The sequence below is a fragment of the Gekko japonicus genome, unplaced genomic scaffold (genome assembly GCF_001447785.1).
Source record: "Gekko japonicus isolate JY-2015 unplaced genomic scaffold, Gekko_japonicus_V1.1 scaffold2195, whole genome shotgun sequence".
Classification (NCBI taxonomy): Eukaryota; Metazoa; Chordata; class Lepidosauria; order Squamata; family Gekkonidae; genus Gekko; species Gekko japonicus.
Genome location: NW_015173739.1, coordinates 99172 through 113934, shown reverse-complemented (window position 1 = coordinate 113934; position 14763 = coordinate 99172). Strand labels below are relative to the sequence as shown.

The 14763-nt window shown below is 47.0% G+C and overlaps 1 protein-coding gene across 1 annotated transcript in view; it reads left to right on the top strand.

The window, feature by feature from the left end:
- Positions 1-14763, top strand: part of ATP12A (ATPase, H+/K+ transporting, nongastric, alpha polypeptide) — a 48143-nt gene that overhangs the window by 5326 nt on the left and 28054 nt on the right. Inside the window, exons 3-8 of the mRNA XM_015423442.1 lie at positions 4085-4144; positions 6266-6469; positions 7304-7417; positions 9396-9530; positions 11877-11994; positions 13785-14053. Coding sequence (XP_015278928.1) covers positions 4085-4144; positions 6266-6469; positions 7304-7417; positions 9396-9530; positions 11877-11994; positions 13785-14053 — 900 coding nt within the window. The remainder of the gene's footprint in view (positions 1-4084; positions 4145-6265; positions 6470-7303; positions 7418-9395; positions 9531-11876; positions 11995-13784; positions 14054-14763) is intronic.

Genomic DNA, 14763 nt, shown 5'->3' with positions numbered 1-14763 from the left:
ATTCCTGCCCCAAAATAGCCCTAATTTCATTACAAATGTACATTAGATCGTAAAAGAAGAGAGAGAGTTTTTAAATCCAGACTTTTGGCCATGATTCTGCATCATTCAGTGCTACAAGCTGCAAGGAAATCATGAGTTGCAAATGCAACTGGAATTAACCAATACTTGTGATCAGGGATTTTTTGGTAGAAAAATCCCAGCAGGAACGCATTAGCATATTAGGCCACACCCAGACAATGCAGCTCATTAGCGTATCAGGCCACAGGGCGCGTGGGCGCGTGGGCAAGCCGGCACTTGGACAGGCCGGGGAATGCATGGGGAGGCATTTAATTGAAGGATCCCTGATCCTTCAAGGGCCCCCCTGGCCCACCCACCTTAGAGTCGCCAGGTGGGTCACTCTCCAGGCCTTCCCTATGTAGCCATGCATGCAGAGGTTTTGGTTGTAGTGGGCGTGGCCAACTCTGAAGCCAACCAGAACTCTGTTCCTGTGCGTTCCTGCCCCAAAATAGCCCTGCTTGTGATGAGCCACAACCAAATGTAGCCATGAATATATCACAGCCTGCTGGGACCTTGACAGCCCTCCTGTTTTTGAAGCTCCAGAAAGCCAGCCAAAGCAAGCTGTTTGGCTTGGAGGGTTACAGGCCTGCTCTAAGGTAAACCATCCTGGGATATTGGGGTATATCAGATAATATAAGGAGCTGCCTTTTACTTGAGTCTCACATCCATCTAACCTGTTTAACCCATCCACCCTGGCTGGCTACAGCTTCCCAGGGTTCAGGAAGAAGCCTTTTACAGCCCCTCTGCCTGAGATTCTGTATGTGGAGATGTTAGAGACGAGGGTTGCTAACCTCCAGGTGGGGGCAGGAGTTCTCCTAGAATGAAGAAGAAGGAGGAGGAGGAGGAGGAGAAGGAGAAGAAGAAGAGATTGGATTTATACCCTGCCCTTCACCACCCAAAGGAGTCTCAGAGCAATTCACATGTCTCTTCCCCTCCCCACAACAGGCACCCTGTGAGGTAGTTGGGGCCGAGAGAGCTCTTTCAAGGACTGCTCCTGAGAGAACAGCTCTGAAAGAACTTGTAACTGACCCAAGGTCACATCGGCAGCTGCATGTGGAACAGTTCTCCCAGATTAGAGACCACGCTCCTAATCACTACACCAAACTGGCTCTCCAGACTACAACTGACGTCCAGACTACATATATCACTGATTAGTTGTTTATTTAAAACATTTCTTCCACTTCTCCTGGAGAAAATGCCGGCTTTGGAAGGTGGAAGGCTGCACCTTCAAATCTCCAGGTATTCCCAAACCCAGAGTTGGCGCCCTTATTTGGGCCTGAACCTGGGATCTGACGCACGCAAAATATGTGCTAAAGCACTGAGCAGTGGTCACTGCCTACAGGAAAACCGTACCTCCTTTCACTGTATTTAGTTTTGACAGCCCATAAGCTGTACAGAAAGAAAAACATGTAAGAATTAAAAACGACAGCAAAGAAGAACTTCACCACATCGACTGAACAGGCTTTTCAAAAGCCACTCTGAAACAATCTTAATTTATGGGTATCAGAAGTGGCTGAATATTTTAGCCACCATTTTGCAAGAAATTTCTCTCTGGCAACAGGGTGTTTGGGATAAAAGAAGACGTGCAATCATAAATCCACCATTGACATGGAGCAATCACAAATACGTTGTTCTGAAAGCATCCCAGCCAAATGCCCCTTCGTCTGTGCTGTAGGTAGTGTGTTTTGGTGTGCAAGCATATGATTGTCTTAATTTAGGAGATACCACCATTAATCCAGAGCTCTTTTTGTAGAAAAAGCCCAGCAGGAACTCATTAGCATAATAGGCCACACCCAACAGCAAGAACTCATTAGCATATTGGGCCAAACCCCTGACAGCACAGCTCATTAGCACATTAGGCCGCACCCCCATGTTATCCAGCTACACCCACCTTTTGCTTGTTATTCTGTTTACCTTGTTTGTTGTCAAAACCCAGGGCCTTTTTTTGTAGCAGGAACTCCTTTGCATGTTAGGCCACACACCCCTAATGTAGCCAATCCTAATGAGTTTCTGCTGTTGGGCGTGGCCTGTTATGCTAATGAGTTCCTGCTGGGCGTGGCCAACTTGGGAGCCAGCCGGAACTCCGTTCCTGTGCGTTCCTGCGCAAAAATAGCCCTGCCTGTGACAGATTAGGTTGCGTAAAAGCACTAGAGGAAGACTCAGCTGCCTAGGAATGCGGTGCTTTCCAAGAAGAGATTGTACAAATGACTGCTTTCATCTCTACAGATAACAGAGCATCATCTCTCTGTCAGGCGAAGATGCTGGGTTCGTCCCAGCGCTGTAATTCTACAGCCAACAGGAGGATGGCTCCAAACCTCAGAAATGTAAACATAGCCTTCAGTTCAGTACTCTACGTTTACATCTCCACCAGTTCTACAAGTTCAGCTAAACCAGTTGCAAAGGAATCAAGTTTGAGTCCAGTGGCACCTTCAAGACCATGCACGCACATGAAAGCTTATATCCAGAATAAAACTTTGTTGGTCTTAAAGGTGTCCCTGCACTGAAACTTTGTTCTGCTGCTTCAGACCAACATGGCTTACCCACCTGAACCAGTTGCAAAGAGTCACCCACGACAGTGCTGCTGGATACGTACAGGAGGAGTCGCATGTTATTTACCATCTATATATCTAATAGCCAAGTTGCCCCCGGAGTGCTCGCCGCCGCCTCGGGGAGATCGAGGGGAGGATGGAGGAGACGGAGCTCTTCTCCCCCCCCGCGAGTATTGCGGGTCCCCCTCTTGTCCCATACTAAGTTGTACTGAAGGTCAAAGAAGAAGGGGACGGCAAAGGATGAGAGGGTTAGACAGTGTTATTGGTGCAACAAACATGAAATAAAGCAAACTCCGGAGGACGACGGAAGACAGGTGGGCCTGGCGTGATGTGATCCATGGGGTCGCAAAGAGTCGGATTCGACTGTGCGACTGAACAACAACAACAGTTGTACTGGCAGTTGCCACTCGATTTCACCTAAAGCAAACTCACAGTTGCCCTAATTGGATGGCTGAGGCTAGCCCCATCTTCTTAGAGCTTGGTAGCTAAGCAGGGTCAACGCTGGTGAGTGTTTGGATGGGAGACCATCACTGAAATCCAGGGTCGCTATGCAGAGGCAGGCAATGACAAACCAGCTTTGGACCTCTCTTGCCTTGAAAACCCGATGGGGTCATCATAAGTTAACTGTGACTTTTGGGTGCAATCACTGTGGAATTTTGAAGTACGCTAAAAAGTTTTGCTCTGGAAAATTTTCTCAGATGGCTTTCATACATCCCTAGTTCCGCAGGGCCTGCAAGACAGAGCTCTTCCACCAGGCCTTTAATTAGGAGCCGCCCCCGATAGAGAACCCTGTTCCCTGAAGCCTGTGCCGGCTGCACAAAGATTAGACCAATGGGCTGTTCACTAGGATGAAATACTGAAGGTCGACAGCCATCATTTAATAACCTATTTGTGTTATTAACTGCTAGCACCTTTTAAATGTTGGAATGTTTTATCTGATTTTAGGATTATTTAAATGTATGCGTGTGTCTGATTTTGGTTTGTAAGCCGCCCTGAGCTGGCCTCAGTTGGGAGGGCGGGGTATAAATAGGGCTGCCAAGTGGGGGCGGGGGGTGGGTAAACCCCCGCTTTGGAGGCCTGATTTCCGCCACCGTGCAATCGAGCCCCGGGGGGAACTCCGCCCCCCGAAGCGCAGCGTTGGGGGCATGGCCCCGATCGTCGGAGGGAAAACTCTATGGTTTTCCCTATGATGATCGGGGCCACGCCCCCAACGTGATGGACGGCGCGCGTCACTTCCGGGACGTGCTGGCAGCGCGCACGCGCATTAGAGGAGAGCTCTTGGAGCTCAGCGACGCTCCCCTGCCGGTAAGGATATTCAACTTGGCAACCCTAGGTATAAATCTAACAATAAATAAGTAAATAAATAAATAGGTAGAACAGTAACCATCACCAAGATGTTCTAATATGCAAACACAGAACCAAGAGCAATATGTCTGGGGTTTTTTTTACTTATCTTTTTCTTCTTATTATTACTTTAGGATGACCACAAACTTAGCAGTGAAGAGCTGGAAGAAAAATATGGCTCCAGCATTATCAAAGTAAGTTAAGAGACAAGAGAAAACATAGATTTTTCTTCATTTGGGGTATGGGAATGTAAATAGTAGCTTGTGCTGCCACACCTGAAGCAAAGTCCTAAACCTGGGAGGTGGGTCAGTTATTATCTCCAGTCAGCTGGAAAGCCTCTTTCTTGCTCCTCAATATCAGCTTGATATTGGTTGAATCAGCTTTTAAGAACATAAGAAGAGCCTTGCTCGATCAGACCAGTGGTCCATCTAGTCCAGCATCCTGTCTCACACATTAGCCAACCAGTACCTCTGGAGGGCCAACAACAGAGCACAGAGGCTGAGGTCTTCATAAGAACACGAGAAGAGCCCTGCTGGATCAGACCAGTGGTCCATCTAGTCTAGCATCCTGTCTCACACAGTGGCCAACCAGTACCTCTGGAGGGCCAACAACAGACCACAGAGGCTGAGGCCTTCATAAGAACATGAGAAGAGCCCTGCTGGATCAGACCAGTGGTCCATCTAGTCCAGCATCCTGTCTCACACATTAGCCAACCAGTACCTCTGGAGGGCCAACAACAGGGCATAGAGGCTGAGGCCTTCCCCTGCTGTTGCCTCCAGGCTCTGGGATTCAGAGGTTTAGTGCCTCTGAATGTGGAGGTTCTCCTCAGCCTCCATGGCTAGTAGCCACTGATAGATTTATCCTCCGTGAATCTATCTAATCATCTTTTTTGTGTGTGAGCCTCTGGTGCCCTGGACATGCCTATATAATACAAGAGTCCTTGCATGACACTGATGCATTCTGGCAGGACAAAGACTCAAAGACCATGTTGAATGGAGCTACTCACCTGCTGCCCTAAGACTAGAACTGGTTCCTCTAATCATGGTACCTAAGTACCCAAAGCAGTTCATAATGTCAGGAAGTTGGAGTCTGCTATGTACCAACAGCATTATTCCAAGATAGGGTTGCCAGCCTCCAGGTGGGGCCTGGGGATCTCCCGCTTTTACAACTGATCCTCAGCTGACAGAGATCAGCTCCCGTGGAGAAAATGGCTGCTTTGGAGGGTGGACTCTGTGGCCTTGGACCATACTGAGACCCCTCCCCTCCCCAATCCCTCCTCTCGTGGCTCCACCTCCAAAGTCTCCAGGTGTTTTCCAACCCAGACCTCACAACCCTAACGAAACAGTCGAGGCTGGAAAGAGAACTGAAAAAAAAAATCACTTTGAAAGAACACCCTTAGGAATGATATCTTAGAGAGCCAAGCAACAATTTATGGTGAAGCAATCCTCACATGATTTATTTAACAAATTTGCATTAAACGGGAGAAGTAACTGCCTATTTCTCCCCGCAGTCTGAAACATACAACGATCTATACATAGTCATTAGAGTCACAAGAATGGCACTGTTAACAGAGCTGTGGGCAAATGAAAAGTCAAAGCAGATGATTAATTTGCAGCATGCAATGACGGACCCTCCCCCCTTCTGTACCTGATGAAGAATATAATATTCCTCAGGAGCATAGAGGTTTCCTGAAATAGCAACGGGTGTCAAGAACAGAAAAAGCAAGTCTCATGCAAGTCAGCAGCCACACCCAGTCTATAAAATACTCTCTCAGGCATGACCAGTGTTCCCTCTAAGCTGAGTTAGTGTGAGCTAGCTCACAGTTTTTTAGCCTCCAGCTCACACATTTTTGCCTTTGCTCAGGAAGGACGGCTCCAGAGCAAACTAATGTATGCAGTAGCCAAATTGCTTGCTCACAACTTTAATGCCAGTAGCTCACAAAGTAGGATTTTTGCTCACAAGACTCCACAGCTTAGAGGGAGCACTGGGCATGACCTATTGATTTAAATTAGGCTTACCTTGATGTCGTACTTCCAGACTGAGATGAGGCTTGGATACCTTTTGCACCAAGTAGAATCTCAGGAATTGCATGAAATATGGATTTTGTTTCTGATTAAATTTTTTAAAAATAATCTATTGCTACAATCCGTCACTGTGAGAAACACAGACCCAGCAGACCCTTTGACCAGTTGCCCTGCTGGAATTTAAATCTGTGGATAACTGTGGATCTGTGGATCATCCAGAATTCACACTCGAACATCACGCTGTGCTCCGTGAGGATTTCTCATCCCAGTAATGCTCCTTGTCTCCATTAGGGTCTTACAAGTGCAAGAGCCGCAGAGGTTCTGGCCCGAGATGGTCCCAATACACTCACTCCTCCCAAATCGACCCCTGAAATCGTCAAGTTTCTCAAGCAGATGATAGGAGGGTTTTCCATCCTGCTGTGGTTTGGAGCTGTCCTCTGCTGGATCGCCTTTGGGATCCTATTTGCTCAGGGTAACGCTGGCGCATTCGACCAGGTAAGCAGCCTAATGTCATGCGGCTTCTGCATTTCTAATGGGTACACCCCAGATGGGGGGGGAAATTAAAGGCAAAACTACTTTTTTTGTGTCTCTGAACCAAAGTATCCATTTTGAACGCTCACGTGAGCTCCAGTATTGGTGTCATTTTTGATCTCTTTCTAAACCACATATGGAGCTGCGGTGGCTCAAGTGGTTAAGACGCTGAACTGCAGGCTGTGGAAGGTCGGTAGTTCAGCAGCTCGAGACCCGAGTGTGCTGCATGACGGAGTGAGCTCCCGTCTCTAGTTCCAGCTCCTGCCAACCTAGCAGTTCGAAATCAAGACATTGCAAGTAGATAAATAGGTACCACTTTGGTGGGAAGGTAATAGCATTCCGTGCACCTTGGTGTTTAGTCATGCCGGCCACATGACCACGGAAATGTCTTCGGACAGCGCTGGCTCTTCGGCTTTGAAATGGAGATGAGCACCGCAACCCTAGAGTCGGACTCGACTGGCTTTTGAGCAAGGGAACCTTTACCTTTACCTTTTTAAACCACATAACCATGATTGAAGCTTCTCAGTGCCAGACAGAATCCTGAAGTTGTCTTCCAGTATTTCCATCATCTGATTTTTTGTGTGTGATAATTCTCTCTATCTGGGCAGAAGACATAACATTCTTACCTGTAACCTTCAGCGTTGCTTCTCATTTATGGATATGCTGTACGATACTCTCCCCCCTTGCTATTTTATCAAGCTCATTCTTTCTGGAGTCGGTGATTTAACGATTGTATTGCAGGCTAAAAATGATAAGTATTATATTTTAACTAACTTGGATCATCTTCTTGGACCTTAGCTCTACCTGGGTGTGGTCCTCGCCTTGGTCGTTATCCTTACCGGGATATTCGCTTATTACCAGGAAGCCAAAAGCACCAACATCATGGCCAGCTTCAAAAAAATGATACCCCAGGTTAGTGTGACCATTACTGCACAACGGATCGATCGGACTAAGAATCAGGCGACGATTTTAAATGGCATCCTGCCGTCAATTGGGAAAATGGGTTGACTTAACACCGTATGATCGAATGAAAGATCGACCGGGCTCCCGTTGCTTCCAATGATTCTTGAAGGCGATGGTGGGGCTGTGGGTAAATTATAAAGTTGGGGGGGCATTGCTATGAAGCAGGAGCATCAGTTCTGCAGCTATTGTCTGAAAGCTGGAGTCAGCCTGGCTGGATCGGTGGGCCCAATGTTCCCTCTAAGCCGTGGAGTCTTGTGAGCAAAAATTCTGCTTTGTGAGCTACAGGCGTTAAAGTTGTGAGCAAGCGATTTGGCTGCTGCATAAATGAGTTGGCTCTGGAGCCCTCCTTCCTGAGCTAAGACAAAAATGTGTGAGCCGGAGGCTAAAAAACTATGAGCTAGCTCACACGAACTCAGCTTAGAGGGAATACTGGCGGTGGCATCAGGGCCTTGAGCGGTCAGGGACCCACGCACTTTTGGGATTCTCTCCTCCAACACGTCCCCAGAAGAATGCTGAGATTGGCTGGTAACAACTTGCTGGTGATCCCTGGCCCTAGAGAGGTCCGGCTGTCCTTGACTAGAGTCAGGGCCTTTTCGGTCCTGGCCCCGACCTGGTGGAACTCTCTGCCAAATAACACCAGGGCCCTGAGGGATCTGATGCAATTCCGCAGGGCCCATAAGGCAGAGATGTTCTGCCAGGCTTTTAGATGAGGGCAGCAACAGGAGGTTAAGACTGGCACCCTCTCTTTCTCTTCGATGGCCCCCACGTACCTTTTGATTCCCCACTCCTCCACCTGCATCTGCTGGATGACCTTGGGCAAGCCATAGTTCTGTCAGATCTGTTCTTGAAAAAGAGCAGTTTCTGTCAGAGCTCTCTCAGCCCCACCTACCTCACAGGATGTCTGTTGTGGGGACGGGGAGGGAAAGGCGTTTGTAAGGGTAGTGAAGGGCGGGGTATAAATCCAATCTCTTCTTCTTCTCTGCCCTGCCGTGTGGGACAGCGGTGTGGCCGGCAAAGGGGGGGATTATTATATTGAATGATTTACTGTTGGTAAACTTAATTATATATTGATTGTATTTTAAATGTTTTATAAGGTTGTAAATCGCCCGGAGCCTGCTTGCAGGGTGGGTGATTCATAAGTCTAATAAAGAAATAAACAATCATCACCAGCCTGGCATGGGGTCCTAGAAAGCGGTGTGTCAGAGGTCATTTATTCTTCTGTCCAATGGATAGATCAGTCTTGATTATCCAGGCCCGTAGCTACGGTGGGGCTTTGGGGGGCTCTGCCCCTTTCTTAAAAGCACAGCCCCACAAGAATTTCTCCTGTAAATGCTTTTTTCAATCATTTTAAATCTTTTTTTAAAAAAGCTATGTGCTCCTTGAAGCAGAGTAGGTTCTGTAGTTGACTAATTCCCGCACTGAGCAAGGGGGTTGGAGTAGGTGACCTCTATGGTCCCTTCTAACTCTGTGTCAAGAAACTGGTCTCCTTTAAAAGAGTTTTCCTGCCTAAGTGTTAGGTTTCTTGACTATAGAAGTCATCACCCCCCCCCCACCTGCCGGCTTGTTCTCAGAATGGTTGCTTAGGCTGGCAGAAGTGATTAACTTGCAGCAGCTGAGAGAACTGTCATCGAAAGTGGTTGACAGCTTGCAGCTTTCTCTTGGCTCAATGGCTTTCCTTTCTGCGCTGAGGACTTCAGCCACACCAGAAAAACATTTGCCCCACAAGCCACAAAAACCTGGCTACAGGCCTGTGATTACCCCTTCATAATGTTGGCTTGCCCTTGACTTGTGGATAGCCAAACAAAACACTGTGCCAACAAAATTATACAACTTTCGAGTAGATCAGTTAGAATTATCTTTGCTCGAAGTGTACAGCAATCAGACCAAGGGTGCAACCGGGCTTTCTGTCTTTTCACCTTCTCCCTAGCAAGCCCTAGTCCTTCGAGATTCCGAGAAAAAAGAAATTTCAGCGGAGCAGCTCGTGGTGGGAGACATTGTGGAAATCAAAGGTGGAGACAGGATACCCGCGGATATCCGGATACTCAGCAGTCAGGGCTGCAAGGTAAAGCACCCCCAAACCAGATGTGAACCAAGGGAGAAACAAAGTTATTTCACCTGCAAACACATCTCTCTGCGGACTAGAGACACAACAGCCATGCACTCAAAGAGAGGCTAGTACAGCAGCCAAGTGAAACGTCATCCAAAAATAGCCACAGCTCCCTCTTGAAGTTTTGCAAGAAAGAATCTTCCCACAGCTAGGTGGATTGGATCGTTAAATGGTAACAAAAGTCATGTGGGCGGCTGTCTCTCCCTTGGGGCTGTTGCATAATCAAGTTGTTGAGGTAACATCACCCTTAACCAACTTGAACTGTGCGTTTGTTGACATGCGTCTGCCTTGAGAAAAGGCTCAGGAATGGGCACCGATTCGGAATGAGGCTTCCGGGTTAAGCACTGAAACTGGCTGCTCAGAGCATATCGTTCGGTGCTGATTCCCACTTCGTTTCCAGGCCTGTGAGCAATGCTCCCTCTAAGCTGTGGAGTCTTGTGAGCAAAAACTCTACTTTGTGAACTACTGGCATTAAAGTTGCAAGCGAGCAATTTGGCTGCTGCATAAATTAGTTTGCTCTGGAGCCCTCCTTCCTGAGCTAAGACAAAAATGGGTGAGCCGGAGGCTAAAAAACTGTGAGCTAGCTCACACTAACTCAGCTTAGAGGGAACACTGCTTGTGAGCCTATATCAGTGTTTCACATTCCCCAGTGTTTGAGGTGAAGGATGGTCTATGATCCCTCCCTAGTTAGTTCCTCTGCTGTTTAATTTTAGGTTATTACCATCTGCAGCAAATAAAGCAGTTGAGTATTTTGCTTGTGATCAGTTTATTAGCCAAAGGCTGTCACTTCCTCAGCAACAAATCAGAGTTAAAGGAGATCAACCATCAAGCGGATGGACCAGCGGCCAGTGTTCCCTCTAAGCTGAGTTAGTGTGAGCTAGCTCACAGTTTTTTAGCCTCCAGCTCACACATTTTTGTCTTCACTCAGGAAGGAGGGCTCCAGAGCAAACTAATTTATGCAGTAGCCAAATTGCTCACTCACAACTTTAATGCCGGCAGCTCACAAAGTAGAATTTTTGCCCACAAGACTCCACAGCTTAAAGGGAGCATTGAAACATTAAAGCATTAAAACATCTTAGGTCTGAACATATTGCATGGCAATTACCTACATTTATAATTTACAAGATGAATCTATCCTAAAATTCCTGCAATTATTCCATCAACAACCACTGGTATGTACATTACAATATATCCAAATATTCAATAATTATATATAAGGAGAGATTATATACAATTATATATAAGGAGAGACAATTATATATAAGGAGAGATATGGCATACATATATATTCAAGTAACCATAACTTGTTGGATTGTATCAATCCTTATCGAAGTTTAGCTGTATTTAACTAAGTTTTCCTCCTACTGATGACCATCCAGCCATATTTGGCCACTTTAAAAATGATTTTCCTATTCCTAATCAACTAACATTATTAAAAAATAATCCCTTCTATCTTTCCCAGGCAGGGTAGCAATTATGGGTTTAAATATACGTTCATATATTTTACAATCAAAGAAAACATGCACTAACAAGCAGTTGAGTAATTATTCGTCTTGGTGACAAGTGACAAAGGATATTTGTACCACTTGCCTTCTATCTGTGATAAGGTTCAACCTGTGCATGGTGTCCAGTTTGGTGTAGTGGTTAAGAGCACGGACTCTAATCTGGGAGAACCTGGTTTGATTCCCCACTCCTCCACAAACAGCTGCTGGTGTGACCTTGGATCAGTCATAAGTTCGTTCAGAGATGTTCTCTCAAGGGCAGTTCTTGGGAGAGCTCTCTCAGCCCCACCTACCTCACAGGGTGTCTGTATACCCCACCCTTCACTCGGAGTCTCAGAGTGGCTTACAATCTCCTTTCCCTTCCCCTCCCCACAACAGACACCCTGTGAGGTAGGTGGGGCTGAGAGAGCTCTTTCCTGGAACTTCTCTTGAGAGAAAAGCTCTGACAGGACTATGGCTTGCCCAAGGTCATCCAGCAGCTACAAGTTGAGGAGTGGGGAAATCAAACCCGGTTCTCCTAGATTAGAGTCTGCGCACTTAACTACTACAGCAACTGGCTCTGGGGGAGGGGAAAGGAAAGGGGTTGTAAACCGCTCTGAGACTCCTTTGGGTAGTGAAGGGTGGGGTATAAATCCAATCTCTTCTTTCTCTTCTCTTCATCATGACAGAATTGTATTATTTCTTAGTTAACAGCTGCTACCACCAGAATTATTGAAGTTCCACATACACTGTAATGAGAATGAGTATGGACAATGAAAGCTCATCCATTCACGTGTGGGGATTTGTTTTTGATCAACAGGTGGATAATTCTTCACTCACAGGGGAGTCAGAGCCGCAGTCCCGTTCCTGTGAATACACTCATGAAAACCCCCTGGAGACCAAAAACATTGCTTTCTACTCCACAACCTGCTTGGAAGGTATGGGCGTATAAGACTACGGACATATAAGTCAAAATAGTTGGACAAATTTTGTGCCTGTGTAAAGTTATGGCAGCCTTATGGTATCTTCACGTCTTTTGCAGTGGAATCCTATGCAGAGTTACAATGGTCTAAGCCCATCGAAATGAATGGGCTTTGACTGGAGTAGCTCTTCGTAGGGCTGCACTGTCAGTTACCTTAAGCATTTTGGTGCGAGTATAGCAAGTTATACTGGGGCCCACGGTGGCTCAGAGGTTAAGACGCTGAGCTGCAGAGTGGAAGGTCGGTAGCTTGGCAGTTCGAGACCCGCGTGCCGTGTGATGGAGTGTGCTCCTGTCTCTGGCCCCAGTTCTTGCCAGCCTAGCAGTTTGGAAGCAAGAAATTGCAAGTAGATAAATAGGTACCAGTTGGGGGGGAAGGGAACAACATGCCGTAGACGTCAGCATTTACTCATGCTGGCCACATGACCACGGAAACGTCTTCGGACAGCACTGGCTCTTCGGCTTTGAAATGGAGATGAGCACCGAAACCCTAGAGTCAGTGCCTAGCAGTTTGAAAGCTAGAAATTGCAAGTAGATAAATAGGTACCACTTCGGTGGGAAGGTAACAGCGTTCTGTGTGCCTTGGTGTTTAGTCATGCCGGGCACATGACCACGGAAACGTCTTTGGACAGCGCTGGCTCTTCAGCTTTGAAACGGAGATGAGCACCGCAACTCTAGAGTCGGACTCGACTGGCTTTCGAGCAAGGGAACCTTTACCTTTTTAAATAGGTACCACTTTGGTGGGAAGGTAACAGCGTTCTGTGCGCCTCGGCATCTAGTCATGCTCTTCGGCTTGGAAACGGAGATGAGTGCCACATCCCTAGAGTCGGATTCGACTGGCTTTCGAGCAAGGAAACTTTTCCCTTACTTGACCTGTAGCAAATTATGGAAACAGGCTGCAAGGTTCCCTCTCCTTTGTATAGGCTTACATGGTATCTTGAAGCACCATTACATTTGAAACCAAAACACTGATTAAAGGGTCCATACGTTTTTGCCTAGTTGGAAAGGCTTAGAATAATAAGTGGAAATATGACCCCCAAGAACCCTGGAAGATGCATCTCATTTTTATTCAAATTGGAGGTGTCACGGAGTGAGGGGGAAGGATTGACAGGAAGAGACAGCAACAGAAAGTAGAATTACATTGGTAAAGTTTGGGAGAAAACTACATTGATATCTTCCTCTGATGGAGCCCATGATTTTCAGTGCATTGCTATGTTAATGTATGCAGAGAAGAGCAGCTAAAAGAACCCAGAAAATCTGTGGCATTATTACGCAGACGTGCAAAGAAGACAGCTCTTTGCTAAGATCCAGGCGTCATTTCATAGAAAAAGGGGTGCAGGAGCTCATTAGCATAACTCATTAGGATAACTTATTTGCATATGCCACACACCCTGACATCACGGGAAGTGTGTCAGAAGGCAACACCCACCGCTCAGGCTCCACTGGACTGTTTTGGATTGCTAGCTATGGGGGCGGGGGACGTGCAGATCTGTTCTCGAAGAGGAGGGAGAGCTTGTACCTGAATAAAACCTGGTCTTAAAGGTGCCACTGGACTGTTTTGGACTGGGGGGCGGGGGGGGGGGGCTCTGCAGCTTACCTGGCTGCTTCTTGCTCTGACTGAGGGCTGCTGGGAGCAGGGGGTGGGGCTTGTTGCATGTGCCCACCCCCTTGGCTCTTTATTGCTGGAACTCCACTCCTGCGTGCTCCTGCAGGAAATGACCCCTGCTAAGATCAACTCTTTCTCCTTAGGAACTATTACGGGCATGGTCATCAACACAGGCGACAATACCATAATCGGACGGATTGCTTCACTGGCTTCAGGAGTTGGGAACGAGAAGACGCCCATTGCTCTTGAAATCGAGCATTTCGTCCACATCGTGGCAGGAGTGGCTATTTCCATTGGGGTGATTTTCTTCATCATTGCCATCTCGATGGGCTATGAAGTCTTGCATTCCATCATCTTCCTCATTGGCATTATTGTGGCCAACGTGCCCGAAGGCCTGCTAGCCACAGTTACTGTAAGTACGAATGGGTCTATGACAACCGCCTATATGGCTCATGGTATAAGGGCTCACACGTCTCTGTGTTACTAATTATAGGATGGATCCAGGTGGGCAGCCGCGTTGGTCTGAAGCAGGAGGACAGATTTAGAGTCCAGCGGCACCTTTAAGACCGACAAAGGTTTATTCAAGGTGTGCTTTTATTCAAAAGTGTGCTTTGCACACAAAAGCTCATACCTTGAATAGAACTTTGTCATTACATATGTGAACTCATTGAGTCCTCACATATGTGTTTTCATACAGAGCGACTATACATCCTCTGTATTTTAGTATATTTCTTTTTCAGAACAGTATATTAGAATACTGAATGTCATACAAGCAGGGCTATTTTGGGGCAGGAACACACAGGAACGGAGTTCCGGCTGGCTCCCAAGTTGGCCACACCCAGCAGGAACTCATTAGCATAATAGGCCACACCCAACAGCAGAAACTCATTAGGATTGGATACATTAGGGGTGTGTGGCCTAACATACAAAGGAGTTCCGGCTACAAAAAACAAACAAGGTAAACAGAATAACAAGCAAAAGGTGGGTGTGGCTGGATGACCACACTTCTGGTACCATGGGGGTGTGGCCTAATGTGCTAATGAGCTGTGCTGTCAGGGGTGTGGCCTAATAGGCTAATGAGTTTCTGCGGTTGGGTGTGGCCTATTATGCTAATGAGTTCCT